The sequence below is a fragment of the Syngnathus floridae genome, chromosome 1 (assembly GCF_059516105.1).
Source record: "Syngnathus floridae isolate MCC-2025c chromosome 1, RoL_Sflo_1.0, whole genome shotgun sequence".
Taxonomy (NCBI): Eukaryota; Metazoa; Chordata; class Actinopteri; order Syngnathiformes; family Syngnathidae; genus Syngnathus; species Syngnathus floridae.
Window position 1 is genome coordinate 10,750,196 of NC_142413.1, and position 27,091 is coordinate 10,777,286.

General features: G+C 39.5%; 2 protein-coding genes across 3 annotated transcripts; both read right to left on the reverse strand.

Moving 5' to 3' along the window:
* Positions 1–8,161: 8,161 nt before the first annotated feature.
* Positions 8,162–20,250, reverse strand: immt (inner membrane protein, mitochondrial (mitofilin)). Its single transcript, XM_088383493.1, has 14 exons — positions 20,084–20,250; positions 19,348–19,415; positions 19,089–19,278; positions 18,680–18,824; positions 15,752–15,841; positions 15,405–15,566; positions 15,144–15,277; positions 13,506–13,609; positions 12,121–12,256; positions 11,163–11,292; positions 9,982–10,205; positions 9,770–9,901; positions 9,382–9,511; positions 8,162–9,144 (listed from the first exon to the last, which is right to left on the reverse strand). Exons 1-14 carry the CDS (start codon positions 20,123–20,125, stop codon positions 8,537–8,539), a joined length of 2,295 nt encoding a protein of 764 aa, XP_088239619.1. The 5' UTR covers positions 20,126–20,250; the 3' UTR covers positions 8,162–8,536.
* Positions 20,251–20,887: 637 nt separating this feature from the next.
* Positions 20,888–27,065, reverse strand: slbp (stem-loop histone mRNA binding protein). 2 transcript variants are annotated; one of them, XM_088393398.1, is made up of 8 exons: positions 26,862–27,065; positions 25,737–25,859; positions 24,179–24,298; positions 23,240–23,305; positions 22,657–22,779; positions 22,368–22,517; positions 22,179–22,287; positions 20,888–21,416 (listed from the first exon to the last, which is right to left on the reverse strand). In XM_088393398.1, the coding sequence occupies exons 1-8, from the start codon at positions 26,918–26,920 to the stop codon at positions 21,345–21,347; spliced, it is 822 nt and encodes a 273-aa protein (XP_088249524.1). In that variant the 5' UTR covers positions 26,921–27,065; the 3' UTR covers positions 20,888–21,344. The 2 variants fall into 2 exon arrangements, with proteins under 2 accessions (XP_088249524.1, XP_088249515.1); XM_088393389.1 differs by having other exon boundaries at positions 23,240–23,311; positions 26,862–27,062.
* Between the last annotated feature and the right edge of the window lie 26 nt (positions 27,066–27,091).

Below are 27,091 nucleotides of genomic sequence, written 5' to 3' on the forward strand. Positions count from 1 at the left end.
TAACTGTCAACCCAAATAAATGTATGAGCACCTCATATTATATACAGTAAAAGCTACAACACAAACTGACAAATAACTCGTTTTCAAATCAGATGAGTAAAAATTGGTCAAATATTTCAAAAAAAATTATTATTAAAAGTGAAGACAATTTGCAATTCTAGTAATGTCACACGAATTTGATGCACAATTTGTCTTCGCGGGCCACATAAAATGATGTGCGGGCCGTATCTGGCCCCCAGGCCTTGAGTTTGACACCTGTGCCTTACATAATCAATTTCCACTGTCAAAACTTGCTTAAATAAAAATTATGGATTGACTTTAAAGATGTCAATCTATCCTGATATCGTTAATATAATGTTAAAAACAAATCAAACACCTTTTCCTCTTTATGCTCAGATATTTATTCATATAAAAACTGTATGTGTGTGGACATGTCTGATACGAATTGTGTTTTATTGCGTTGACGTTACCGAGGTTAGCTTCACTTTCCAACAAGCCTGCAGGATTTTGTCCATACTGGGTGGTGTTTACTGGGTTTCATTCAGCCATGACTGCACCACCTGCTCAAGGTTCACAGAGCCGCAGTCGGCTCATGCACCTTGTAATGATTACTAATGTCCATTCGCCCAGCAGCCAAACAGCACCACCAAAATTCATCTAGCATTACTGTCACTAAACTGCATAATTCATTGTCATACAAAATACCATGCTGCAATGATTCACCATTATGCTCATGACCATATGTTGTGCATCATTCACCATTAAGCATATGAAACTTCATCATTTTGCAGAGCCCATTATTGTTATTAAATATACTGAGGAAATCAATCCTGCTGGCTTGTGCACAACAAACATGGCTTATTTTAAATATTGCTGATCCTGCATGATTGGATAATTCATTTCGCAATAACGCAGGTATAAATTAAGTACACTTGAAGGGAGTAGTAAAAATGATTACTGTGCAGTCAGGTCTGTAACAAGTATTTGGTAGGAGAACTTAGTAGTTGCATGTTTAGTCTTTCCTTTTTGTCCTTTCAGTCTATTCACCCAAATGTCCAAAAAGTCAGGTTCATCTTTAACATCTTTGTTCTTCGAAAAGAAGCATACATAATCACTCTAATAAAATTTGTGTATGACATGATTTTCATACACCACTAAAACTATTAAAATGGCAACAATTCTGATTCCCATTATACATCCCAGAATAATCTGAAAATCCAAGTTTATTGGATGAGTACACTCTGCAAGCAATGGGGAAGATTTATGTGTTGTTTTAGAAAATCAATCATCTCTCTCCCCTCGAGGGCTGTGCTTGTGTCTTCATGGAGACAATTTGAATGCTGAAGCATTTTCATTTAAATGTTTCCCCATTCATCTTAAATACTATATTAGGTTTTTTATTTTTAATTAATTGAAAAGGGAGTATGTTCTGACACCAGTCTTCTTTGTATTGTTTGTATTGTGAAAATTGTTATTTCTTGTTTTATTTCTTCTTTCTTTTCTAAAAATAGTGAGATATGACTTGGGTAAATATGCTATGCGGCCAACAATACGACGGATTCCAAAGGTTTTAAAACTGCTGGACATAATACATCCCTTATTTAACTTTAACCCTCGTCCTACGAAAGCCATATCGCAGGGGTGGGCAATTCCGGTGTTCTGCATGTTTTCTATGCATGATATGTACATTTTACCTGAACGTCCTTAGTACATATGTAATTCCACCTGCTCCCACACACTGACTGTTGAGTTCTTTGTTGCTTTTCTCACCAAGCCTCAGCTGGAGAAGGCAACCTGCTAAAGCAGGTTATGTACTTTTACCATTTAAGAATTCTAAAGGTCAATGTGCACTTCAATGTATGAAATTTGTCACGTGACTAAAGTGATGTATTCAATCACCAATAAGAGTTATAGCGATGATCAGAGGAAAAATGAACTAAGGAAAGAGGTGCATCATCTGAAACAACAATGTGATAGTAGGATATATCAGTCACATTCAATGTAAATTTGGCATCAACAAAGATGTGAGAAAAGGTCTGATTTTCATGACAATTAAAAAATATTTCCTACCCCTTGGAAAACAGAACTTCCAGGGGTCAACGCAGCCATTGTTGTACATGAAATTGCAGAACGTATCAGCCATTCATGATCGGGTCGAACCAGATTTTGAACAGTCCAATTTTGGGTCGATGGCGCATCCAAAACAAGGTAGCCAAAACTATCAGGCCTCTGCTATCACTGTTGGGAATCATCTTACTCGATGTAAACATTGGGGCTCGTCGTTTTGGGCGCTCATTGCCATCAGCCCTCGTCGCCACCCGTGTCTCGTGTGTGTGGGTGGGTGTTAAGAAATGCTTCGCAAATGGCCTTTGAATTGAAACTTGAATGGAAAACTAGAGCAATCCAGGGACATTTTAATCTAATCTGGTCTCTAATCATCATATAAATTTTCTGTTTAACAAAAGCAATATTAGGTTTTAAGCATTTTAAATAGAACACCCTTCACAGCACCTCCCAAGCCCCTAATATTGAAGGTGCATCATACTATATATGTTTAGTCTGCTGTTTAGTCAGTTAAGATGAGCATGGACTCAAACACGCATACATGCAGGCGCACAAACACACACTTTACTGTACAAGTAGTACGCGAGAGTTTTAACTCTGTTTTACACCACTGCACTCTGCAAATTGCTTACTGAGAAGCCCTGAGCCTTTAAGCTCAGTCAATTACAGTACATTCTCCAAGATTTACCAGTGGGGCTCATTAGTAACCACTATCCTTCCCTTCACATGTGCTCAAATTCTGTCATATACAGATGTGTTTACATAACTTTTTTTAACCAGAGGCCATAAAAAGCAATACAAATTCTCAGCGTTTCTTCACATTAACATACAGTATTACCTTGCTGAGAACCTGCTGATGGTAGTAGAAGCTATCATTGCATCCTCTGCAGCTATTACTCACATTCTTTTGCTGGAGGTGGCAGAGGCAATCTGAACTACTCAGCTAATAAGAATGAATCAGTCATGTTCAAGACTGCAGTTATCAAATATTGTGGTGTCCAGATATTCTACTGAAAATGTTATCGAATAATCCGGTATTGGGATTGAAAAAAAATCTTATAATTACAGAGGACATAAAAAACACATTTCCACTCAATGAATGATTAACTGGTTTTCATTTTTAGATAATCAATGTTTCATACTTACCGTATTGGCCCGAATATAAGACGAAGTTTTTGGCATTGAAATAAGACTGAAAAAGTGGGGGTCGTCTTACATGCGGGGTCCAGACCAGTGGTTCTTAACCTGGGTTCGATCGAACCCTAGGGGTTCGGTGAGTCGGCTTCAGGGGTTCGGCAGAGCTGGTATGCTATTCCTACAGTTGCAGTTAGATTTCACTTTGATGGTTAATGCAGTTATTGCAATTTTGTTCCTTTATCACAGTAGATTGGTTTATTTACATTTCAAAAACCAGAATTCATTTACAAATGTGATTGCACTTTAGTTTACATATTTAAATGTTCAGATATTAAGATGTGATGGACAGTTTTTGCATGATTTGAATGAGCCAAAATAACGTGCTTTTTCTCTCGAATATATTGTTATAATCATTTGTTTCAGATGTACTGTAAAAAATCATAAAATAAAAAAAAATTGTCTGTTTAAAATTTAAATTTGGTGTTCAAAAAGTATTTTTTCAAACTTGAGTCTTTAAAAAGAGGGGGTCGTCTTATAATCAGGGTCGTCTTATATTCGGGCCAATACGGTATATGTGTGTCTATAGTAGGAACAAAAAATAATGATATATATATATATATATATATATTCATCCATCCATCAATTTTCTGTCAGCCAATTGCAGGGCACACAGAGACAAACAACAATCCGCACTCGCACTCACACCTCTGGGCAATTCGAAGTGCTCAAGTGGCCTACCAAGCATGTTTTTGGGATGTGGGAGGAAACCGGAGTGCCCGGAGAAAACCCACGCGGGCAAGGGGCTAACATGCAAACTCCACACGGGGAGGGCCGGAGGTGGAATCGAACCCTCACCCTCCTAACAGTGAGGCGGACATGCTAATCAGTGCACCACCGTGCCGCCCTTAATGAATAGTTAATAATAGTTAATTTTTAGCTATTTTTATCTTGTAAGTACTATGTGAATTAATCTATATTAGATTTATATAAGCACCATGTGTGGGATGTGACCTTAAGTCACAGCACAGGAGTGTGACATGACTGCAGTAAAACAGTCGGTTTTTCAGAAAACGTTGTGTAAATGTGTGATGGAAAATAAAATGTCAGTGCGCATGTAGCCGTTGTCCCCGTGTTTCTGAACATAACAGCATGTTTCAAACTTTCTGATATACTGTGATATTTTAGTAGTAATAAATTACTTTCCTATAACCTTCGGTGAAACAAACCAGAAAGGCCGTTGGCGCTTATATGCATTCAGAGTCATTACATAGGACACAGCAGCCTACTTGTGTCCAACCCTGGGCACCCAATTGTCTTTTATTGAGCAGGTTGCCTTAAATAAAGTAATGACTTACTTGCTGAACTTACTAGTAACACAAGTAACACTGCATCATTTGCAGCAAGAGGGCCTGATTTTTTTAAAAAAAATTTCCAACAGTTCATCTTTCAGTAAATAAGGGTTCAAGGGTTTTCTTATTCAGCTCTTCAGAAACAAAAAAGGAGAAGAGTTTTCAGGGTTACATGTTTAAACATTTGCTTGATAAAAGCAGTGAATGATATAATTAGGTGGTGAAGGGAAGAGATGCTTTCAGATGTTCCCACAGTGAGGAAAAATAAGAGCTGACTAATGTTTTAAACTGTTTCCAACGAAACCTTACAAAAAGTCAACAATGAAAAGGAAGACAGACAGGGATAGTTTTTGCTCAAATGCAGCTTTGTAGTGTTAATTGCCCTCACTTGAGACAATAAACTATGAGGTAACCTTTTCACCATTATTGTATGTGTAGAAGGACAAATGTTGGTCCGAAAATAGTACAAGACCTTTAGTAGTAGTTGAAATGTCAGGGAGGATTAGCATATTTCTGTTGTGGTTGGCACTGAAATACGCCGCTATAAAAATGTCAAGGGGGCAGTCACACTGCTACAGACGTGCTGTTTGCTGAATTGACACATGAGCGGATCCACAGAATTGACATAGGACCAGAGGAGCTTCATAGAGAGTTTGACATTTTGATAGGCTCTATAGCACCAGATGGCTGCTGCATAAAATCCCTAATCTCATAAAATTCAGAATCTAGGGCTGCTCAATTATGGGTACAAATTATGATCACAATTATTCTGTTCAATATTGAAGTCACGATTATTTACACGAATATGTTTTTGAAATTTGAAATATTTATTGAACATGTTTGGAACAGTATTTATTGAACATCCTGTCTCCTGTTAACAGTGTTGGGAAAGTTCTTTTCCTACACAAAGTTCAGTTCACAAATTTTAAAATGAACTTGTTCAGGGGGCGGCTCGGTGGCGCACTGGTTAGCATGTCTGCCTCACAGTTAAGAGACACACGACACGCCACACAAACCTTTCCCATTCGCTTAATAACCATTCCCACACTGTTCTGTGAACGTATTGTACTTTTACAGTAAATAAAAGAACAAATGCATGGTATTGTCACGAGTCCCGACTCCTTCTGCACCGGTTGGTGCTTCTTCCCTCGCACATGGGCCGCAGCTGCCTCTTGCGCTTGGACTCAGTCACGTCCACAGTGACGCACATTGCTCAGAGGCACGGCCCGCGCTATCAGGGCTCATTGCCGCTGTCTCAACTTCTGGACGGCAGTGCTTTTTTCCTACATGCATGGCAGCCAGCCGCGCACCCTGCGCTTATCAATGAAGCACATTGCTCAGAGGCAGGACCCGCGCTATGAGCACTTATTGCTATTGCCCTCCACGGCAGTGCACTTTTCTTTTGTGCGCGGCTGTGTCACGTTTTTGCTCTCGCCCTGCTGGCCGGCTGATGTGCCATCCGCGCCAGACCTCGGGGCGTGCGTCGCCAATACGGAACTGCGTGTGCTAAGCGGCACTGATCGCCACCACCTGTTCTGTGTTACCTGTTGATTAGGGTGTGTATATAGACGCCGTTCACTGGTCAGTCCTCACCGTTTCGTCTGCTTTGACACACGCACGCCTGCCACGTGGTTCCCGTTTGCCTGATTCGCTGTGTAGCGTTACGCCTGGCTGGTTGTCTGCCTTGACACACGCACGCCTACACCTGATTTCCGTTTGCCTGATCCGCTGTGTACCGTGATGCAACTACGACGCAGGACGCGAGCTAGCTGACTGGTTCGTCAGTTGCCTCAGGCACCTGCTCTGCTGGTATTCCAGCCTCCCTATTCCCCTTTTCATCTTTTTGCATCCCCTAAATAAACTGTCCGTTGCACATGATTGTCCTGCCTTGTTCTTGTTCCCGCGCTTGTTCAAAGTGACACACATTGCTCAGAGAAATGCCCCACACTATCAGTGTGTATTTAAACGCCGTTCTCCCGTCACTTATAAACCCGCAAAGTAGCTCATTTGTGAAAAGTGAAGCGCGAAGTGGGTAGGTATACTTATACTTGTTTTAGTCAAATTTCCAAAGTGTCGTGTTAGACTTTGGAGGCCCTACTGCGGTGATAAATGTACTTAAATAGGTCAAGTGTATTGTACAATGAGAGCTGTGTGCAGTAGAACATGGAAGGAGTCAAGACACCATAAATCCAATTGCTTCTGCTTTTACTAATGTCTGTCCGCTTCGTTATTTGGCCTTTATCCAATGAATTTGTGTTGCAATGTAGCTGTCCAAACTGTTGGCAGTAAAACATTGATTCTGTCCTAAGGGAAAAATTAATGATTTCAGTGGGCACAGATGGGCTCGTAATTTGTGTGCCCATTCAATAAGGGCAAGTAGAATGGGAGCAGTCACAAGAAAATTGAGGATCTGCTTTTTCCAAGGCACTGGCTTGATCTAGTTGAGGAACTGTTACTTGCTGGACCAGAACCAATCAGATGCATTGCTTTCACACCCTCTCTTTTGTTCACCCTAAATCCTGGTCTGGGTTCACTTCCTCTACCCTTTTCACAGCAATTAAAAATCAAAGACCATAAGGCTGACTACACCCATCAGATGCTTTTAATGCTGCCTTGGTGACTGTTCGAGAAAAGTGCATGGCTGGCTGAGTGGGATGAGCTGTGACAGCATAAGGTTGCACAATTTGATCTGTGAATTAGGGGCGTGAGCATTCTACAAAATTAAACAGCTCAGTTTCATACAGGCTGTCAGCCACCGTTAGCATGATCTTACTCCTAACGCACTCAAGCACATGCACACGCACAAACACATTTACTGTGTACACATACACATACACTTGGGATTGTCCGATGTGATAGAAATTCATTCCACTCAAAAATTAATCAGCAGAAAAAGATTAACCTTTAATAGAAAGATATGAGGGACAGTGTGGCGGCATAAAAGCTGACCTGACTTACGCAAACACCAAATACAGTATGTGTACGCTGTGAATTGAGAGTCAAGTGTGCTCTGATATACATGACATGACCAACATTAAGAAACACAGGCACAGTGTTTATGAAAATTAGGCAATTCTGTCATTAGTTTTTAGGATGACATTGTGTGAAAAATGTGGAAATGTTTTTATCACCAGTGCTGTGTTTATAGTTTACAAGTTTTTTTTAGTTATGTCAATAAATTGCAATTAGTATTAATTTAGCGTATTGTGCAAAGTTCTTGGACTACTAGTCGCATTTTGAGCATTATTGTCACTGAATTTTTTTTCATGTATTGGACCGAGTTTAGGCTGCATGTCCAAGTTCTGATTAAATGCCTGCATCAAATTTATTTGACTGTCTCTGAGTATTGAATATTTCAGGATTTACTGAATATTTCAGGTGACATATCTGATATGGCTGTTTTAACATTCATTAAACCACAAGCTTGTGCAGTTTATATACTATGACAACAATACCATATTATACAGTAAACAATGTAATGTATAAATAGCAAACCAATCCCCATTTAGTTGGCCTGCACTGATTCTTACCCAGTGGGTATCTAAAAAAAAACTGTACTAGTTGGCATGATCATGTTTTTCATGAAATCCAGGAAGAAAAAGAGTAACAGATTCCACCTGTTATTTATGATTTATTTGTGAAGTGCATTATTGACAAAAATAAAATGCAAACACATTGCTCATACGACATTTTTATGAATTGCAATTTCTTGGGCAAAAAACTAATTAAAGATGCCAAAAATAAATACCTGGTTCAAGTGGGTTTATACAGAAAACACCAGACTGAGTGGGTATACCAGTTATTTGTTTGTTGAATAATCATTGTGACAGTGTTTTTAAACAACCATCATTAGGTTTATGTGTGCTCACACTACTGAAAATCTCTCCCCTAAGCAAAACGCAAGCTATTACTCTTCAAGCGTGGCAAAGGAAATTATTTGATACTTTTTTAATGGAAGTGTCCTTCTTTTTAGTCAGACGGTAAGCCTATGGAGCTTGGGTGGTTCCTAACCCCACTGCATTTGCATAAGCAGACAACAAACTGACCGCCTGCCTGGTTTCCAGAGTAAGTCTGGCTTCATTCAGCCAGTCCTCCGCCACTCTCCGAGCCTCTCCTGTCAGTTGGTTCACCAATTTAGCGGCTAACTCCAGATCACCGTGCTCTATGCAGTAGGTGGCATACGAAAGGAGCTTGAAAGGGTCTAAATCTTCAGCGTTTAGGTGGGCAGGCGGGGCTTGCTGTTTTGCCTCAAGCAGTAGTGCTGCTTGCAGGTAGGAGAGGAAATACTGGTACAAGGAGTTGTGAGACTCATCAATAAGGGCAACCCTGCGAAGGAGTGAGCGCAAACCATGGAAGCGGGCTCGGAGAGAGGCCTCGCTGTACACGCCCCGCTGCAGCGATTCTTGTGGAAGGGCTGAAGCAAGAGCCAAAGCAAATTCATTGTCATGGCAGCTGTCTCGCACAGCCTGAGCAGCGCCTTCCAATGGCTTAGTGGGCGAACCGGCATCAGCGGTTTTTAAGGTGTAGTTGAGCGCTTCCACAGAGAGCCACAGCTGATGAGCTTTTCGGGCCTCCTCCTCTGCAACCACATGGCCTGCACAGATGACAAATGTCAGTGCAGGTGCAACAAAGGCTGACAGTAACATCAGAGGCTCCTGAAATGCAATTAATTATATAGCAGACAACTTAGTAAAGATGAAGAGGCAAGCTCAAACAATATAGATGTTTAGACCAGGATTTTTAAATCTGGCCCAGTGACCTTGTGAACAAAAAGAAAAGCATTCAATCATTTCATATTGTCTGTGCAAATCTTGCATTGAGAGAATCTTACTGTCTATGGCCTCCTCCACTCCCTTCAGTCTTGCATAGGCAGTATTCATATCCAGAGTAAAGTTATCCAGTTGCTCCTGACTCAGTTGACGGTATTTGGTCTCTTGTTCTAGCAGCTTACTGCTTAGGACCTAAAAGGACAACACAAGGGCATTTAGGACTGATATGGAGACAACGAGCAATACAAGGAAAAACAACGATATTGCCAAATCCGCCTTCCCCTCTCTGTGTGACAGGTTAGGGCCATGGAGAATACAGGATTAGAGAATTAACACCATCACCAGGTAGGAGAACGGCAAATGAAAAAAAAACACTGAAAAGTAGCCGGGGTCTGGGGGCCACATGCCCCACTGGGCTTTCTAAGCAAATCGTGTGTTGGGCTCAATAACCTGCTCAGCTTCTTCTTTCAGTTCCTGCTCCTGCACTTTGAGGACATCCTGAACATGGTCTGTGTGAGCAGCTGCCTGACGCCGAAGTTGAGTCCTCATCTCTGCTTCCATCACTTCCCTCAATTCTGACAGCTAAAGAAACAGACAATTATTTACTGCAATCCATCCATTTCTGATGATGGCCAAAGAACGCAGAAGCAGTCTCTTGGTACCTTCCTCTCCTGCTCAAGTCGCGCGTCCTCCTTGATGTGCTGTAAGGATGTGTTTACAGCTGCCTCCTGCACTCTCAGGTGCTCCAGTTTCTGCTGCTCCAGAGCTGCATCAATATGGATCTGCTCCCTGACTCTCTGCTCAGCCAGCTCTCGGTTCAGCTGGTCAATGCGACGATGTGCATGGGCAATTAGAGCATTCAGGTCATCTGTTGACAGCTTACCAGCTAACACGCACGTATACAAAAACACAAAGTTTATTTTTAATTTTTGGATCCTTGTACTGTGTATAACAATCTTTCTAGTAATAGCAAGGGTCCTAAAAGGCTGACAACTTTGAAAACCTAAATAAAACATGTTGAAAAAGCCTGCATCCCTAAATGTATTCATGAAAAACATCTTAACTGGGAATCTGGAATTTGTAACCCCACTGTATATTTCACATAGTCTAGCTTTATAGTGACTGGGTTTAAAATGTGTTAATCAAATCATGTGACTCATCTTAGTGAATACAGCTAAGCCTCGATTTTACGTGGACTTTGGGGTCCAGAATTTGGGAAGCGCGTCAACCCAGAAACCACATTATAGAGAAAGTTCAGAGTCACGCATATGAGTGTATCGGGAAATTTTAAAGTTTAAAGTAATCCCAAAAGTCGTTTTAATTTCCATGTTTAAAATAGTCCATGATGCCCTTTTGCTTTACAACTTTATTCTGTTGCTTCCTTGTGAAATGCAGGATGTCTCAAAGATGCATCACTTTAGTCCACGTCCTGAGTTTCTAACCATTTGGGATAGTGATCATGTAGGGACGTTCTCTTCTATTAGCATAAGCAGCCCTTACCGATCACCGTCTCTGTGGTGGTTGCGTGTTGTTTTCTAAATCTTTTAAGGTTAGCAGTGAAATGTATTTACAACAAAAACAATTGTGGTCAATGACGAAACCACGTTAGATAGAAAGTCACGTAAAAGTGAGGCTTAGCTATACTATCATTCCCATCTTCATTTTAAATTATTTTTATTTGCATGCATTAAATCATCTTTTTCTTATTTTTTAACACAGTATAAAACCTGCTTTCATACGTTTGGTGATACATTTTGTTTACATTTCTTTAGCAATATTGCAATAATACTGAAATTATAATATGGTCATCAAATTACTACACTTATCAGATTGGGTGGCTTACTCAGTCCTTTCCAGTTGGCCTGAATCTCCGGAGTAAGGCTGCTCACTTCTCTTTGGAATTGCAGTTTGGCTTCATTTACCAGTTCACCGTACTGGGAGACGATCTTAGCTTCTGACTCTGCAGACTGCACCTATCCAATAGTCAAAAGCACAAGGAAGAAAATGTTAAGATAAATATAGAGCAACGATTAAAAGAAAAAAAAAGTTAGAGGGGAAACTATACATTCAATATTAGGATTCTCTAAAGTTTAGATGAACTGGCAATTTCAAACTATTTTATTAGTTTTGGGAAAAAACACTTCCAAGTTGTTCATCTTATTGAAATAGGTGATTAGGATTGATCATTTTTTGATTCGAATGGGAATTGAAAAAGGCACCTGGCGTTGCATGTGTATGTGCATGATTATCTAATCTCTTACCTTCAGCACAATGGCGATGCATTTTTTTTTTTTTATGAAATATTTTGTGGCTACTTTTCTCACTCAGAATTGCGTTCACTACAACCGCCCCGCTGTATTCACACGTCAGTAGACTTGAGGTCTGTTCAAGACCACTCACAAAGTAAGACCTCTCAAAATTACATGGAAATAAAGCTCATATAGTGAGTGAATGAAGCAGCACCTGTTTGGGATGTTTTTGGTAAGGAATTAGCGCAAAAAAAAGCACAAAAAAGCATTATAATAATAATTTAGTATGATATGGCTCTTTAAGCCAACTAAAGACTCCCAATTAACTTGAAGTTTAAATTTATGATGAATGATTTGAGATGTATTGACAATCTGTCCAGGTTTTACTCTGTCTCACAGCCTACATGCACTAGAATTAGTTGGGATAAACTCAAGAAAGTGAATGCCCCCTATAATATCAAGCAGATAATTTAATATTGAATAAGGTGGTAACTTAAATTGCAAGTCCATCAAGGTGTGTACGTTAGTACTTGTCTGAACAGATACCCTTACCTTGTTGACCACTTTATCCAAGTCCACCACCATTTTAAAGAGATTCTCTTCTGCGGCTAACGTAAGGGGCCGGACAGCAGGGACATTCAGCTCCTTGGATTTGTCAATGACAGACTTGAGATTGTCCAAGGCCTCGCTACAATAAGAGAGGAATAGTAAGACAGGTAAAATCACACAAAATCATAATAACTCATTTAAACTAAATTATTAAGTGTCCTATGTTATCTTTATTAAATTAATAATATAAAAAAAACAGAATACTTATATTAACATATGGATAATCTGGTAAATTACTATGTAAACAACTCAGGTTGTCAAAAGAGATACAATTTGAAAACAGTGAATCGCTGCAATGCTGCCGTTCAGTGTTTGTTTTTCTTCCTCTGGAATGCACCTGGATTAGCCTCTTTGTGACTGATTTAAGACCAATAAATGAGCCGGTTCTCTGCAGCTCTGGCACGTCTGTCTATTGCCTTTCACCAGTCTCCAATATACGCGAACACGACACATTCCAAGGGGCTTTTTGTGAGCCAAATTGTTCATGTGTCATCATTCCTTCCGTGATGAAGTCAGGCTGATGTGTCAAATCAAGCAAACTCCACCCAAAAAGTGGGCATCAGTAAGTGTACCACCCTTCTGTTCCAAAATGCCGTTAAATCTCTTCTCTGAGTTTTTTTTCATGGGGGAATTGTAGCACTGACATCATTTATTAATACCGTTCTATCACATAAGTGCCAATGTTGGCTCGCTTTATCGTCCCTTTAACAAAAAAAAATCAGATATGGGTTGCATATGGGCAAAAAAGCTGCAATGTGAACAAAGCTTTTTTTTTCCATTTTAAGATCGACGATGACACCAACTGTCTTCCATCTTACAAGGCTTCAGATAGGGAGCTTAAACACCACAGGAAAATTCTGATAATTCAGTGGGGGAAAAAAATGAAACTATCAAGGTTATATATTTTAATCATTTGATAATTTGATGCGGCAAAATATGTCTGTGCAAAACTGGCCAGAGGTGCATACAATATAAGTGTTTTAATATGTTTAAATGTGTTTATACAAGTGGGAACTATAAGTGGGAATTATAAGTCTGTTGTTAAAAAATGTGGTCTATATATCACAGTTTCACTTGTTCCAAGTGGATCTGCACTGCATCCTTGTGACAAGGGTTCACTTCACTATCACACTTGGACATTAAGTAAACCAAACAAAGACACAAAAAAACAAAACATACTCTACAATTCAAAATAAATCAGTTGGCATAAGCGGAACTTGTAGCTTTGGCCTATACCAATGACAAAACCCAACCGAAATTATAGGACAAATACAAGTAGCCATGGTTTTTCCAAAGAGCTTGTTCGATGGTCAAACAAAATTGCTTACTTAGCTTTCTGCAGAGCCGTCCCCGCATCGCTTACTGCAGCTGCTCTATTTGCAAGACAAGCTTCAAGATCTTTCCACTGGGCTGACTTCTCCTGTGGCGGAACCTGAATAAGAGAACAGCTGTTATTGTGATGTTTCGGGGCATCAACAATTGGCCTATTTAGGGAGAGCAACCCAGTAACTACCCCCCCTCTGAAATTACACTTGCGTTTAAATGACTAACAGATACATTGTTGAATTCTTGGAGAATTTTATAGTCATTGTACAGATATGAACCATCTTGGGATCAATAAATGCATCAGGAGCCACTGGTTGCAGTTATTGCTCAAGAGTACTTTGAAAAGGTAACCGGGGAAACCTTTTAACTGGGCCCCTAAACTCATTTGTAATACCGTATTGGCCCGAATATAAGACGACCCTGATTATAAGACTCTTTTTCAAGACTCAAGTTTGAAAAAAGACTTTTTGAACACCAGATTAAATTTTTATACAGGAAATGATTACATCTGAAACAAATGATTTTAACAATATATTCGAGAGAAAAAGCATGTTATTTTGCCTCATTCAAATCATGCAAAAACTGTCTATCACATCTTAATGTCTGAACATTTAAATATGTAAACTAAAGTGCAATCACATTTGTAAATGAACGGCTTCTAGTTTTTGAAACGTAAATAAACCAATCTACTGTGATAAAACAACAAAATTGCAATAACTGCATTAGCCATCAAAGTGAAGTCTAACTGTCTTGAAACAAATCTGAATAAGGAAAAACATTGCAATAAAATAATGCGAACTGCTACCGCTATTGTTGGGGAGCCTGAGGACTGTATAGGGGGTTGGCTCGGATGGTTATGCTCTTTTCGCCCCCGGGTGTCGGTCAGAACACAGGAGGGAAGACGTGGTTCAGTTTTGATTGCTTTACTGAATTATTGGCAAAAAAGTAACAGGCACTGTGGCTCATAGGGGCATACAAGCAAACTGGCAAAAGGGTATCGGCACAAGTTTGGTCGTAAGGATGTGAGAGCAGGTGTGTTTAGTGTACATGGGTGAGTCTTTGGGTGTGTGAATGTGATTCTTGTGTGTGTGATTATTGTATGAAGCGTGTGAAGCCGCTGCGTAACGGCTGTAGTTATGCGTGTACACTGCTTGTACGATGCGAGGCAAACTTAAGGAGCGCGCTGGAGCTGTCAATCAAACGGCGCACACATGAAGGAAACCGCGATCGGACAAACGGCAGTAGTAACAATGAATTGTATATACTCACTTTGTGTCAAAGACGCACACGATCACAGCAACATACTCAGTCGATACCAGCAACCTTTAACTTACCGCTGCGCACAAGTGAATGGGTATAATGTCTAGACCCCGAATGTAAGACGACCCCCACTTTTACAGTCTTATTTCAATGCGAAAAACATCGTCTTATATTTGGGCCAATAGGGTATATGAATCCACTGGCTGATGTGTGACGTGACAACCAAGGTCTTACCGTGAAGTTATTTTTTTCTGTATTAATGCGATGTAGTGCTTGAAAGTTTAGAGACTCAGCTAAAGCTCAGATTCTAAATCAGATGCAAAGGCAACCGATGCACCCAAAATACTCAAATTCAAACCACAGTCTTATAAACAGTGTACCTCGGCTTCCATAGCTTCCTTCAGTTTTTGAGTGTGTCGCGCAATGGCCTGCAAGGCTGCCTCCTGAGCTCCAATGGCCTGCAGCGTGGCTTGCGCTGAGCTGGCCAATGAGTCATCCAGGTTTCCTGACACAGCTGAACAACACAAGACAAACAAATGGAAGTAATGTATTGTGTATGATACTGTATGTTGTGCAGCCATAGCATGAACAAGGCGTGTTTTAATTTGTAATTTTGTGTACACTGTGCTGCTCTAGCTTACAGGCCAGGATTTCCTGCTCCTCTAGATCTTGTTGAGCAAGTCGAGCTGTCACCTCTTCTACTGGACGCTCTTTAAGTGGTTCTTGTGCTACAGGCTTTATTTCTGGGGAAACTGCTGCTGTCTCTGCAGTTACATTATGGTGAAGACACTCCTTGCACTCCTCTAGACAGAAAGAAGCACACAATTATGGAGCCGACAGAGCGTCGGCGTGGACTGTATAGCTACTCATACATACAATACAATACAAATTTATTTATATCGCGCATTTTACAACAGCTGCTGTAACAAAGCACCTACCATATAGCAATGAGACAACCATTAAGAGAAGTAGATCTAGATGGTACTACCTTTGACCGGCACCTCGGTGTCACATGGAGCAGGGACTGATGGTACTTCACTGATGGCTGAGATTATGTGAGTTGCCTCAGTTGACGCTTCTGGATGGAACACAATGAAGACCACACAATGTAGGAATGCCTGTATAAAACCTGCGACTGTATACGTATTTAGAATACAGGGGGTCCTGGGTAGTGATGGAAAATGAAGCTTCGATATTGCTTTGTGAACCGTTTGTTGTATTTTTTTTTCTCCTCTGGATGGCATAGAAATGGAAAGTCAATGTACTTTCAGACCCATGGTTGAACATAAAGTTCTATAGAAGTCAACAAAGACAACTGGTTCATGAAGCAAAATTGAATCTTCACTTTGCCATCACAAGTCCTCTGTAAGGGGCATCTGCTCCTATGGTGGAAAGTGCACTCCAATAAAAAGCACCACAGTAAGATACTACCTCTTTTCTTTTCACCTTAACAATATCCAGCAGTAGCCACAGGAAATCATTCTCTTCCATCTCTTCATGCCCTGAGCATCTTTTGCTTTAACACCCCTGTAATCTGAGTCTTCACTTGCATCACACATCCTTGAATCCTGTTTGGTCTTCCTCTTTGCCTTCTACTTTGCAGTTCCATTTCAAGCACCCTGTGCTCAATTCCATAGTATCTAAATCTGGCCACTCAATCTTTGTCTCCAAATCTTCCAGACTGTGTGCTGTGCCTCTGAGCTAATTCCTTCTATTGGGATGTTTAATGTCCGACACGCTTCCTGATGCAACCTTACGTTTTATTTATCTTATGCGGGCTTGGTTCTGGCACTAGAAATACAGTACATAAAGCATTGAAAAACAATAATTACAATGATAACTGAGCACACTTTATTCCATGTGGCAGAATATATTGGGTCAATACTGGGGATACAACATCAAAATCTCACTGTACTGTACAATGCCCTCACAGTACAAAGGCTACAGTACGGGATTGTTGCCGGATGGTATTATTTAAGGTAATGATAATAGTACTATCAAAAATGTTACCACTTAAAATATCCAGAATATTGCCAAACTAAATCTAGTGACTTCTCTATTATTTGTCTTCTCATGCTGCTGCCCTCATTTTTCATTCTGATATCAGTGCATGCTATTTTTTAAAAGAGATTCTGATACACGATAAAATATATAATGGCTTACTGTGCAGGTTGCTGGTGGATTACAAAAAAGATAATGACACCAGCCTAGCAACAAGAGAAATAAGACTTCTGTAGCCTGCTGTAGAATACCTTGTGGCGTGATTTTTAAGTTGTTTCACTTTTCAGACGGGCAGTGTCTGATATGCAACTGCAAAATTTGGATCCGAGGTAGCGAAATATTTACAATACCAGTGTATTCATAGCCGCTACGCACTAGCTCATTGTACGCCATCGTAATCTCATCACCGGACACTCTTTATATAAAAGTGTGGAGGGAAACAGGACTAAATGCTACTAATTATTTAAAGCCAACAACAATTTTCCAAAAAGCAATGAGACTTTATTATCCTATGCCCAGGCAGAGATTACAGGATACTAAAATTGAATTGAAAATTAAACTCAATCCAAAGCTTGCCACTCTAAATCTGTTTACCGGGTACACTCTATATCAACACTATGTCTACATCAATTACAGATGGATCATCTGTATTTATAATAACAGACAAAAGAACATTAACCAAAATGTTGAAAAGAAGTACTACACCTACTACAGCATAGAGTCTTTATTCACAATTTACAGGCAAACTAAGACTACATTATAATTCCTAAAAAGGGAAACCATTTTCCCAACATGTCAGATTAATTGAAGCGTCGGATGATATCTTACCCTCAGAGATGTCAATGATTGCTTGGAAACAGAGGGCAAATGGATATTTATATTATAAAAACAACTCAAATATAATTCCAATGTACGTTTGTTTTCTAAACTGTCAGGGATCCATCTCGTGTTGGACGTTTCAAACTTTCAATCAAAATTAATAAAAGTAATGAGACGCGGCAGTTCTAAATGTGTCATAACTAAACCTCACTGATAAATCAATAATGTGCAATATTTCAATGAGATGTTTCACACAATCATCTGTTGGACTAACCACCTTAAACAGAGCGACAGTGGATTTACACTTCTTATTAGAATTCTAGCCATAATAAGCTCATTTGTGGTGTACAGATTTGTGCTTTTTCTCTTTATCCCACACCTCAAAATGTGCGACTGGAATCTGAGGGAGGGTTTTGAAATATTTAAATAACTTACTTCTGATGTAAGCAATACTGCCTTGTCTTGTCTTTATGTCAAGCACTATGTCTACAGGCCAAGTCAACTGCATGTTTATTAATCAGTTGTTGTTTTTCCATTTTGTCTATAATTCTTTGAATTACGTAATTTGCACCCAGTATTGTTTTCAATCAGATTGATATTAAGATATAATAGAAACAGTAAGGTGGAATATCATATTGCGACTGTTGGGCTATTTTGTGTGTCATGTCAGAAATTTAGAGATTATAAAAGAAATCCCATATATACTGTGTGTGTGTGTGTGTGTGTGTGGGGGTGCATGTGTGTGTGGGTGTGTATGTATATATATATTGATATATATATATATATATATATATATATATATATATGCACACACACACACACACAATTAATTAATTAATCAATCAGAACCAAACTGACAATTCGAACTTTGAACAAACCAGCATTTAAAATTTTGTGCAGTAAGTCTACTTCAATTGATGAAAGACACATTATTATTAGTAAATATATCATATTATGTACATTATAACCATGTTTAATGGGAATGCAACAATTATTAATAATAAAAACACCATCGCCACCAACACCCACCACCTTCAACTCACAATGGATCATGTACACTTTGAATTGTGCTTCCGGGGATTAATTACTGTCTTACCCTCAAGGCTCTGTGCGGGCTGTGCCGGGAGTAGTTTAGCCACTTCTGTGGGGCTCTCTGCAGACTCCTTCACCTTTTTATCTTGCTTGGCTTTAGTCGCCTTCATTGTTTTTTCCAACATTGAGGGAGGTTGGACCAACTCAGTCTACATAACAGAAAGTGATGCCAATTAAGATGTGAGAATTTGTAAATGTCAGGATGATACATAAATAACACCATATAATGAGATCCAATATTAAAAATCCCATCAACAATTCCATCTTTACATAGATGTTAAGATTTTGACTATTCCAGCCAACTTTGGGTGGTACGCAATCAATTAACTTACAATAATTTAATTTCCCAAGATGTTCTGACACTCTGTGATTTGAAAACATCTTCACCACATTTTTGGGGAATATGACCTGACCTGCTTTTTAGTAGAAAGACCAACTTCTCGGGAAGCAGGTCCCAATGCCAACTCCAGCAGCTGATCTGAATAAGGAACATTTTTCTCCACAGTTTCTCTGAACTTGTGGTCCCATTTGGCATAGAGTATCGTTCCTCCAATGCCACCGCCGACTGTCATCAAGCCAGCAGTGACCACTTTGGCAGCGCCACTGATGGGTGGAAAAAATGAGAATTGCATTTCTTGCTCTGCACTACATTTGCATTTGTGTGTGTATTACCTGCTTTCCCCAGCTGTGTAGTGTCTGCACGGCTGCAGACTGTTTCGTGGAGTTCGCCCATAGGTTTTCTAAGAAGCAAAAGTAAATTATGTTAATATGATTTTAAGGAGTGTGTGGTGTTTGTAGCTGGAGAAGATACACAGAACACTTAGGGTGGAGGATGACTGATTAGATCCCCAAAGTGGGACTGGTGTCAAACTCGAGGTCTGGTCCAACTCTTTGAAACACGTTATGTAATACAAGTCTTTGTTTTGTACTCCTGATCCTTGTTGAACAGGGATTGTTAATTTTTTCTTCACTTTTGACAGAAACGTTGTTGTTGTTTTTTCACCAAACAGTTTGGTGGTTAAGAAAAACGGAACAATAATAAGTTGTATTTTTACATATCTACGTGCACAATTCCCCGTGACCTGTGATTTCAAATGAACTGATCACAAACTATGACAGGAGCAATTTTGTCTGTAATATTCTGGTTACAGTAGTTTAATATATTGTAGTTTTCAGTTATAACTGTGTGCGTACGTGTGTGAAGGGAGTCTAGAATAAGCAAGTATAACTAACGTGCACAACCTCTGCTGTTTTTTTACGTTTAAAATATAGCTTCATATAAATCCGCGAGTTAGGTTGTGGGTCACTGAATGACAACTCCCCTAACTAGCATGCTAATGCTACTCGTGGAATTTGTGTAACGTCTTGTGGTGGAAAAGCAGCAACTGTAGCAGTGTCGAAGTCTTACCCGGAGTGTAGAATTCGCACCTCTGACACAAGCCCTTAGCATGGTCCTCAACACCCTTTTGTCCTTAAATCAAACCGATTTAAACCTGCACTGAAGCCGTGACTCTTTCCCCTTGCCCGCTGTTAAGTTCTTCTTGAGGAGAAAAGAATGTATTTGCCGAGCGAAAAAAATATCAGCGCCACCACCTGGATGGAGAACAGTTGACACCGCTCCCTCCCCGTTCACAAAAAATTAACGGATCTAGCTTAAATCCAATCAAAGCAATGATTAATAAATTACCTAGTCCCTTCTAAAAGAAAATATAGGGGAAAAAAACATTGCTTTGTTGTGGATGTTTTTCAATGCTTGAAAAAAAAGCCCTGCATTTTTAGTATCATTTGTTTTGTTTGTGTCATTATTTTTCATGTACAATTCATATTTTCTCACTTCCGGTTATTTATTTTTTTTAGCAAATTACACATGCATTGGCGAGGTTGTAATACATTTGAAAAAATACCCATTTACAATATTAGAGCACTGCAAACGGTAATTGAGCAGTGGGGGTTTACCGTTAGGCAAGGCTGTTTGTATGGCGATTGCAACTCCGTCAACTTGGATAGGCTTCAGTACATCCATGATGAAAATGTAATAATAAATATTGATTTCTGAACAGATTGGTGCCTAAGTTAAAGCGGTATTGCCATTTGTTTCACCAAAATTATTAACATCTTAAGCCCGATTAACTAATGTAAAATGCATGATTAGTGGAGCCTGCATGGACCGGGGCGGTGCTCGGATGTCAAATTAAAATTCTTTTCACCGTGGTACCACAAACTAGCTGTTTTATTTATTTATTACAAATAAAGCAAACATGTCAAAGCATTCAATTTCTCTTATAAAAAAGAAAACAGACAAATGTCCTTCCCAATTTTAAAATTATACAATGAAATCAAGCTTTACAACAGTGATCCATTAAAAGGAAAATATTTGTATTAAATTTATCTGCAACACTTCACCATCGTATGTATGTTTCAAGTGAATCTTTAAACAGCAACACATAAGCCAATTAAACTCACATAATACTGAAAAAACAAAAAACAAAACAATCCCTGAGTCATTCGTAATTTTAGTAAGGCACTGCTTAGAGTGCATGTGTCGTGGGTTATACCTTGAGGATCCAAAGGATTGCATTGAAGAAAAAAAAATCAAATAAATATTGTTGGAGTAGTGAATGTAAAATATTGGACTAGTATGAACATTTAACAACAGGACAAGCAATGAGCTATGCCATGTCAAACTCTGCCGTGGTGTCTGTCTTCTGCATTTTGACTGGAGTTCCAGCACAGTCATCATCCTGGAACAGACAACATTCAATTAAAAACTTCATGCGGGAACGTTGCGCCATCTATATTTTATCAATATGAACTATGTATGTGTCATTGTCAAAAGTTGCTGTGACAGTCCTCAATTCATGATTATGAATTCATGGAGTCAATGCAATGCAACTCAATGTTATCTTGTAATTTTCTAAAACGGATGTTGTGTGATGTAATAAAATACAGTATAGAGCCAGTTAACATTACACAGATCTGTCCTATCGTTAGGCCTGTTGTTGCTCGTTCATGTCTGTTCTTGGATTTTGTCGAATAAATTTCCCCCAAAATGCGACTTATACTCCGGAGCAACTTATTTATGTTTTTTTTCACGTTATTGTGCATTTTATGGCTGATGTGACCTATATTCTGAGCGACATTTAGTCCGAAAAATACGGTATATCAGACCTAGACATCATGCAAGTAACAGTATTTACTTAATATTTGACTTTTATTTAATCTCGCTTGAAATATGAAGAATCAAGTTTACATTTATAGTGTTGGTAACAGCTATGTACGTTTATTAGGCAGGGTAATGGTGCGACGTCATATTTAGTTACGTCTATGAAATGCGACTCCATCATCGTTGACATTTGAATATTTTTTTAAAGAAATTATTTATAAGCTCTTTTATAAGTTCTGCACTACTGACATTCATACTATTGACAAAAACAACAACAGAATGGCCTGACAAACATTTACAAAAACTCCCCTTTCTGATTTTGCCCACTTCACCCACTCACCTCCAGTGACCGACTGTGAGTGCTGAAGGAGCAAGTACCATTGCCAGCATCAGATAGTATGGGAAACTCCAGCTCAATGTCCATGACGTCTTCAAGACGGAGTTCCTCGCTGCAACAGCAGAGCACAAAGCATGTCAAAAGACTATGAATAGTTTAGGCCTGGTAAAATAAAGTGAACCATTTGCTTACACATCATTGGCATTTCCTCCCTCTTCTGCTGGGGGGTCCCACGCATGTAGTTTGACCTTCCATAATTTGATCTGCTGGTCCCAGGACCGCCGACTGTATTTTCTGAACTTATTAGGAGTTTTTGGATGAACACCTGGCTGTCGCAAGTGCCTGCAAAATGTAGACAAAGTTGTTTAGACAAGGTTCCAGGCTGCAGTTTTCTCCCTCTACGTTATATTTCCAGCAGTAAACATACTACACAGCTATAACACTAAAAGTGTGTGCGTGTGTGTCTTTGCTATGGACCTACTTGGGAACCTCTTTGACGTAGCGATCATAGGCTAGTGTATTCTTGCCATAGTTGATCTGTTTTTGTCGTCGTACCAACACAGCCTCGTCCATTTCAATGTTTTCCCCCTCTTTGGAGTCACAGCTGCAGAATCATTGTGAAAAATTAAGTACCGTATTTTCCGCACTGTTCGGCGCACTTAAAAACTTAATCCAAATTCCAATCACTTTTATGGGAGATAGTTTGAGAAGCACGATTGTTTACTGAAGGCTCATTGGTTATTGGCTAGTGGATGCATACCGCAACCCTAGTCAACCTCAGTTTGTTGCAGTATAGCTTCAATTTTATGCGCCTTTTAATTCGGTGCGCCCTATGTATGAAATAATTTCTAAAATAAAAAATTCAATGAGGGTGCGCCTTATAATCAAGTGCGCCTTATGGAGCGAAAAACACGGTAATGATAGTCTGAGATGCTTACAAAAACAGTTTTTTTTAACTGTTGGCAATCACAAATCTCAGTATTTATATTGCAAAAATTGTATAACAAATCATTCAGACTGAATGCAAAGAATGAAAAAGAAACACAAATAGAGGGGTAAAACACCTGCTAGAAGATCCAGATGATGTCTTTCTCTCTCTTTGGGTGACTTCTGCAGCAAGTATCCTCCTCCTGTAACTGAACAGTGAACACAATGGGTTAGAAATGACCAAGTATACCATTCATAAACATTTTACTGTACATTAGTGCATCAAAAGTATTGCATTGAAATTTCAGTTCTTCAAATTTTGAGACCAGGATAGAAGTGTGACATGAATTCATTTACTCAATGTATTAATCAGATTTGGCAACTTAGGTGTAGTTGATGGCAATCTATAGTTCCTAAAGCAAATGGGAGTTCGACATAAAAGTCAGTCTTCATTTGCTTTTTTGATTACGCCATCCAGTGTTGATAGATTGGATTTGATATGCAATTGAAGATTTTTCAATGCATCTTTTTATTGCTGCTGATGTATGCTGTAGTGACGTTTCGACTTTGGCTTAGGTCTGCGGCGGCTGTGTGTAGCAGTTTGTCATCTACATCTTCCTTTCATTTTGTAATAACGCTATTTACAGAATTTTTTCTTCCCTGCCCAGGAGCAAATAAATATGCTTTATAGATTCCAAATGCAAAGCCAACGTTTGCCTCTACGTCATGAGTAGGCATGTTAGCTTTCCAGCCGTAGCTTGTTGGTTAGCAACGATTCCCCAATACCAACAACAGAAAGCAGCAAGGTGAACTATATACAACAACTTAAATAAACTTTATTTCACAGAGATATATGTATCCCCACGTTATTTTGGGGCTGGCCATACATTGATGGCATATATGTCACATTGAGCAGCGGCACATGGAAGGGGATACAAATCAATAAGCATTGCCGCAATATGGCGCTCTGGTCCAGATCTCTACCTTTGGGCAAATTCATCAATTGAATATACTGTCTCTACCGCACATCCCCGAGTCAGAGAAAATGTCACAGAGAAGGAGAAGCAGTATATTACCGCTGCATGTCTCTCTGCACATCTCTCCTCATCTTGTCGTCCTCCTCCACCCGGCTGCCCCAATCAGTGTGTCGCATTGCAATGCGAGACGCTGGGCGTCTGCTTTCTGGAGTGGTAAAACTGGCACAGAAAACCAAAGGGAACCATAAAACGTTACAAACTTATCAACCAACATTTCTATTTAAATACCAGTGAGCAAGAGAGGTGCACTGACATCTCGTTTGGTTGTATGTCATGGTGACAAATAGAGGTGGGGGAAATTTCCGATTCTTAGATTAATCGCGATTCGGTCATGGAAGAATAGAGAACGATTCGCAAACATCCAAATTCCGATTATTTACATATGCCAAGTAAACCGGAACTAAAATACAGTAAGCGCATTCTCCGAGACGCTATGCGGAACGGACCGAGAGCACAGCAGCATACTCAGCACACTTCCGCAGTACACTCCTTCAGAAAAAAAACAACAAACATGGCTGAGCCTGAGCTATTCAACCCACTTCACCGAAAGATCCGACCTGCTCCTAAAAATTTTAAAGCAGACGTGTTGAATCATTTTGGATTCTACAATGTTGACGGAGGAAATGAATTGGACAAAAGCTACGTTGTATGCAAGATTTGTCGCGCTAAAATAAAATACTTTGGCAACACAACGAATATGAGAAGTCACACAGCACGATTCCACCCTACAGAGGAGGTGGGAAAGCCGGCTGCTGCTGTTTAAAAAGCAGAAAAGCACTTTTATGAGCCGTTTGTACTGAAGAAGTAATACACATTGTCTTTCATTTAAGCCTGAGAGCACTTTTGAGTGGTTAAAACCAATATTTTTCAACAAAACGCTACCATTTATTTTATTGAAAATTGAATGTACTGTTAAGCTGCTGATACAAAATGAGAGTTGAGTTTTTTGTTTACTGTTTTGAGCTTTTGGTACTGAAGTAGTTGCTCATTTAAGCCTGAGAGCACTTTTGAGTGGTTAAAAACAATATTTTTCTACAAAATATTGGGGGGTGGAATCAGACGTGCAAGTCGAGTTATTATAATATATACGTACGTGAGGATAAAGCAGTTTGGACAACGGATGGATGTTTTTCAGATTTATTTATTCTTTGTTTATCTATTCTATTTTTTTCTTCATCTTTCATTTCAAAAGTTACATTTATTAAGTATAACAAGTAATTGGAATGAAGGAAACCGTGTGGGGGTTGCAATAGCGTAATAGACATGATAATTGCCCCCAAAATGAAAAATTATATTAATATTTAAAAAATAAGAAAGTCAAGTTTGCTTAATTTCACTTGTTGCTGACATTTTTTGGAAGACAAGGATAAATGAGTAAACACCATGACTACTCTGTATTTTTTTTCAAAAGCTCTGGAATGTTCACGCAGCATCCTGCTTGTGCACTTTTTTACACTGTCAACTTAAAATAATGTTTTGTTTTTGACAAAGGGATGAGAATTTTGGAACATTTTTAAATCAGATTAATTAAATGAAAAAATAATCGACAAATTAATCCATTCTTGAAATAATAGATGCAGTACAGAAACATGCATACCTGGCATTTCTGTTGTTAGAGCGAGTGTCATCTTCACGATCGTCATCATCATCTCTCCTGGAGCGCAAGCTTCCATCAATGCCTCGTTTCCTGCAGTGGGACCACCGTGATGGGCCATGAGACCTACACAGTGCGGGGCAGGGAGGGGGGTGGGGGGCAGAGAAAACATTTGATTGTAAGATGGCTGGGTTTGACCCTAGCATGCCCGCAACCCTTTTGAGGATAAACCTTTCGGATAATGAACGGAAGAACAGATGGATGTACATTTGTCAAATCAATTTCAAATCAAATCAGTTTTTATTTGCCAAGTTTGAGCATGCCAAACAAGGAATTCGACTCTGGTACATCTAGACTAGACTGTCTGCAAGAAGAGTTGGACCATGCACAAGGAATGGAATCACATAGCACCATAGAAACTGAGACTCAGCCACAGTGAACTTAAGTTGTTTGCTTGCAGGTTGGGTATGCTAAATCCTACTGATCGCTTCCCACCTGAAGCAAACATGGCTTTTTCATTTCAGCGCAATCCCATCGATAATAAGGCACAACTACATCAAAAATTATATGGTGAGGACAATGCCAGGGCACAACTAAGGTGCTTATACCATGTATGAGTGTGTGGGGCGAGGACATCGCGATATTTGAACTCTCACATTAAAACCGCGCGTATTTGTTTATCTAGAAGTCAACTAAATCGTACATCGTGCCTTTTGTTCAAGAATAGAGGCCATTTGTTTCTCCCGCCATTTGCTTTCTACTTCCGCCTTTACTGGATTCACCCAGCCATGTTGAGCGTCACGATATCCCACATAATCAATTCCACAAACAGAACGAAATACACAAAATACAATTAGATCAGAGGACATGTTTTAACACGCATAAAGACCAGCTAGCTCAAGTAGCGCTGCAAATATTGCCATCAAAGTAGACAAAGAGCAACATCAAATGCTATACAATGAGTGAACAAAAGAGCACGGAAACGACAGTTTAGCAAACGTTGGATTACAAGTGTACTCGATAAACAATAATAGAGTGATTTAGGCTGAATCATGAAACGTAATTAAATCAATCTGTAAATGCCCATCTTCTTCAAACACACAATTTAGGCCGACTCAATATGGTTACCTGTCCCCTAGTTCGGTGTTGTCATCATCCAATCTTCTACCTCTGGTCAGGTCAGACATATTTTTTATTTATAAGTGACGGCGGCGATGAGGAGTATAACTGTCACAATAAAACGTGAGGCAAACCTTCCCCGGGTCTGGCAGTCAACAAACACCCGCCAACACAAGAAGACGCGCGGAACAAACTATCCTAAACGTCACATGACCGGAAAGGGCGGTTCCAAGGCCCAC

Bases quoted from the DNA above. Each gene is read 5' to 3' on its own strand.
- immt (XM_088383493.1), bottom strand. From the start codon at position 20,125: ATGCTAAGGGCTTGTGTCAGAGGTGCGAATTCTACACTCCGG. The intron at 19,279-19,347 runs GTAATACACACA...TCCACCCATCAG, and splicing joins TACACAGCTGGGGAAAGCAG to TGGCGCTGCCAAAGTGGTCA. The intron at 10,206-11,162 runs GTAAGCCACCCA...CGTGCGTGTTAG, and splicing joins GGCCAACTGGAAAGGACTGA to CTGGTAAGCTGTCAACAGAT.
- slbp (XM_088393389.1), bottom strand. From the start codon at position 26,920: ATGTCTGACCTGACCAGAGGTAGAAGATTGGATGATGACAACACCGAA. The intron at 22,518-22,656 runs GTAGGTCCATAG...TACATTTTGCAG, and splicing joins TACGTCAAAGAGGTTCCCAA to GCACTTGCGACAGCCAGGTG. The intron at 22,288-22,367 runs GTAAGCAAATGG...CTGCTGTTGCAG, and splicing joins GGAGGAAATGCCAATGATGT to CGAGGAACTCCGTCTTGAAG.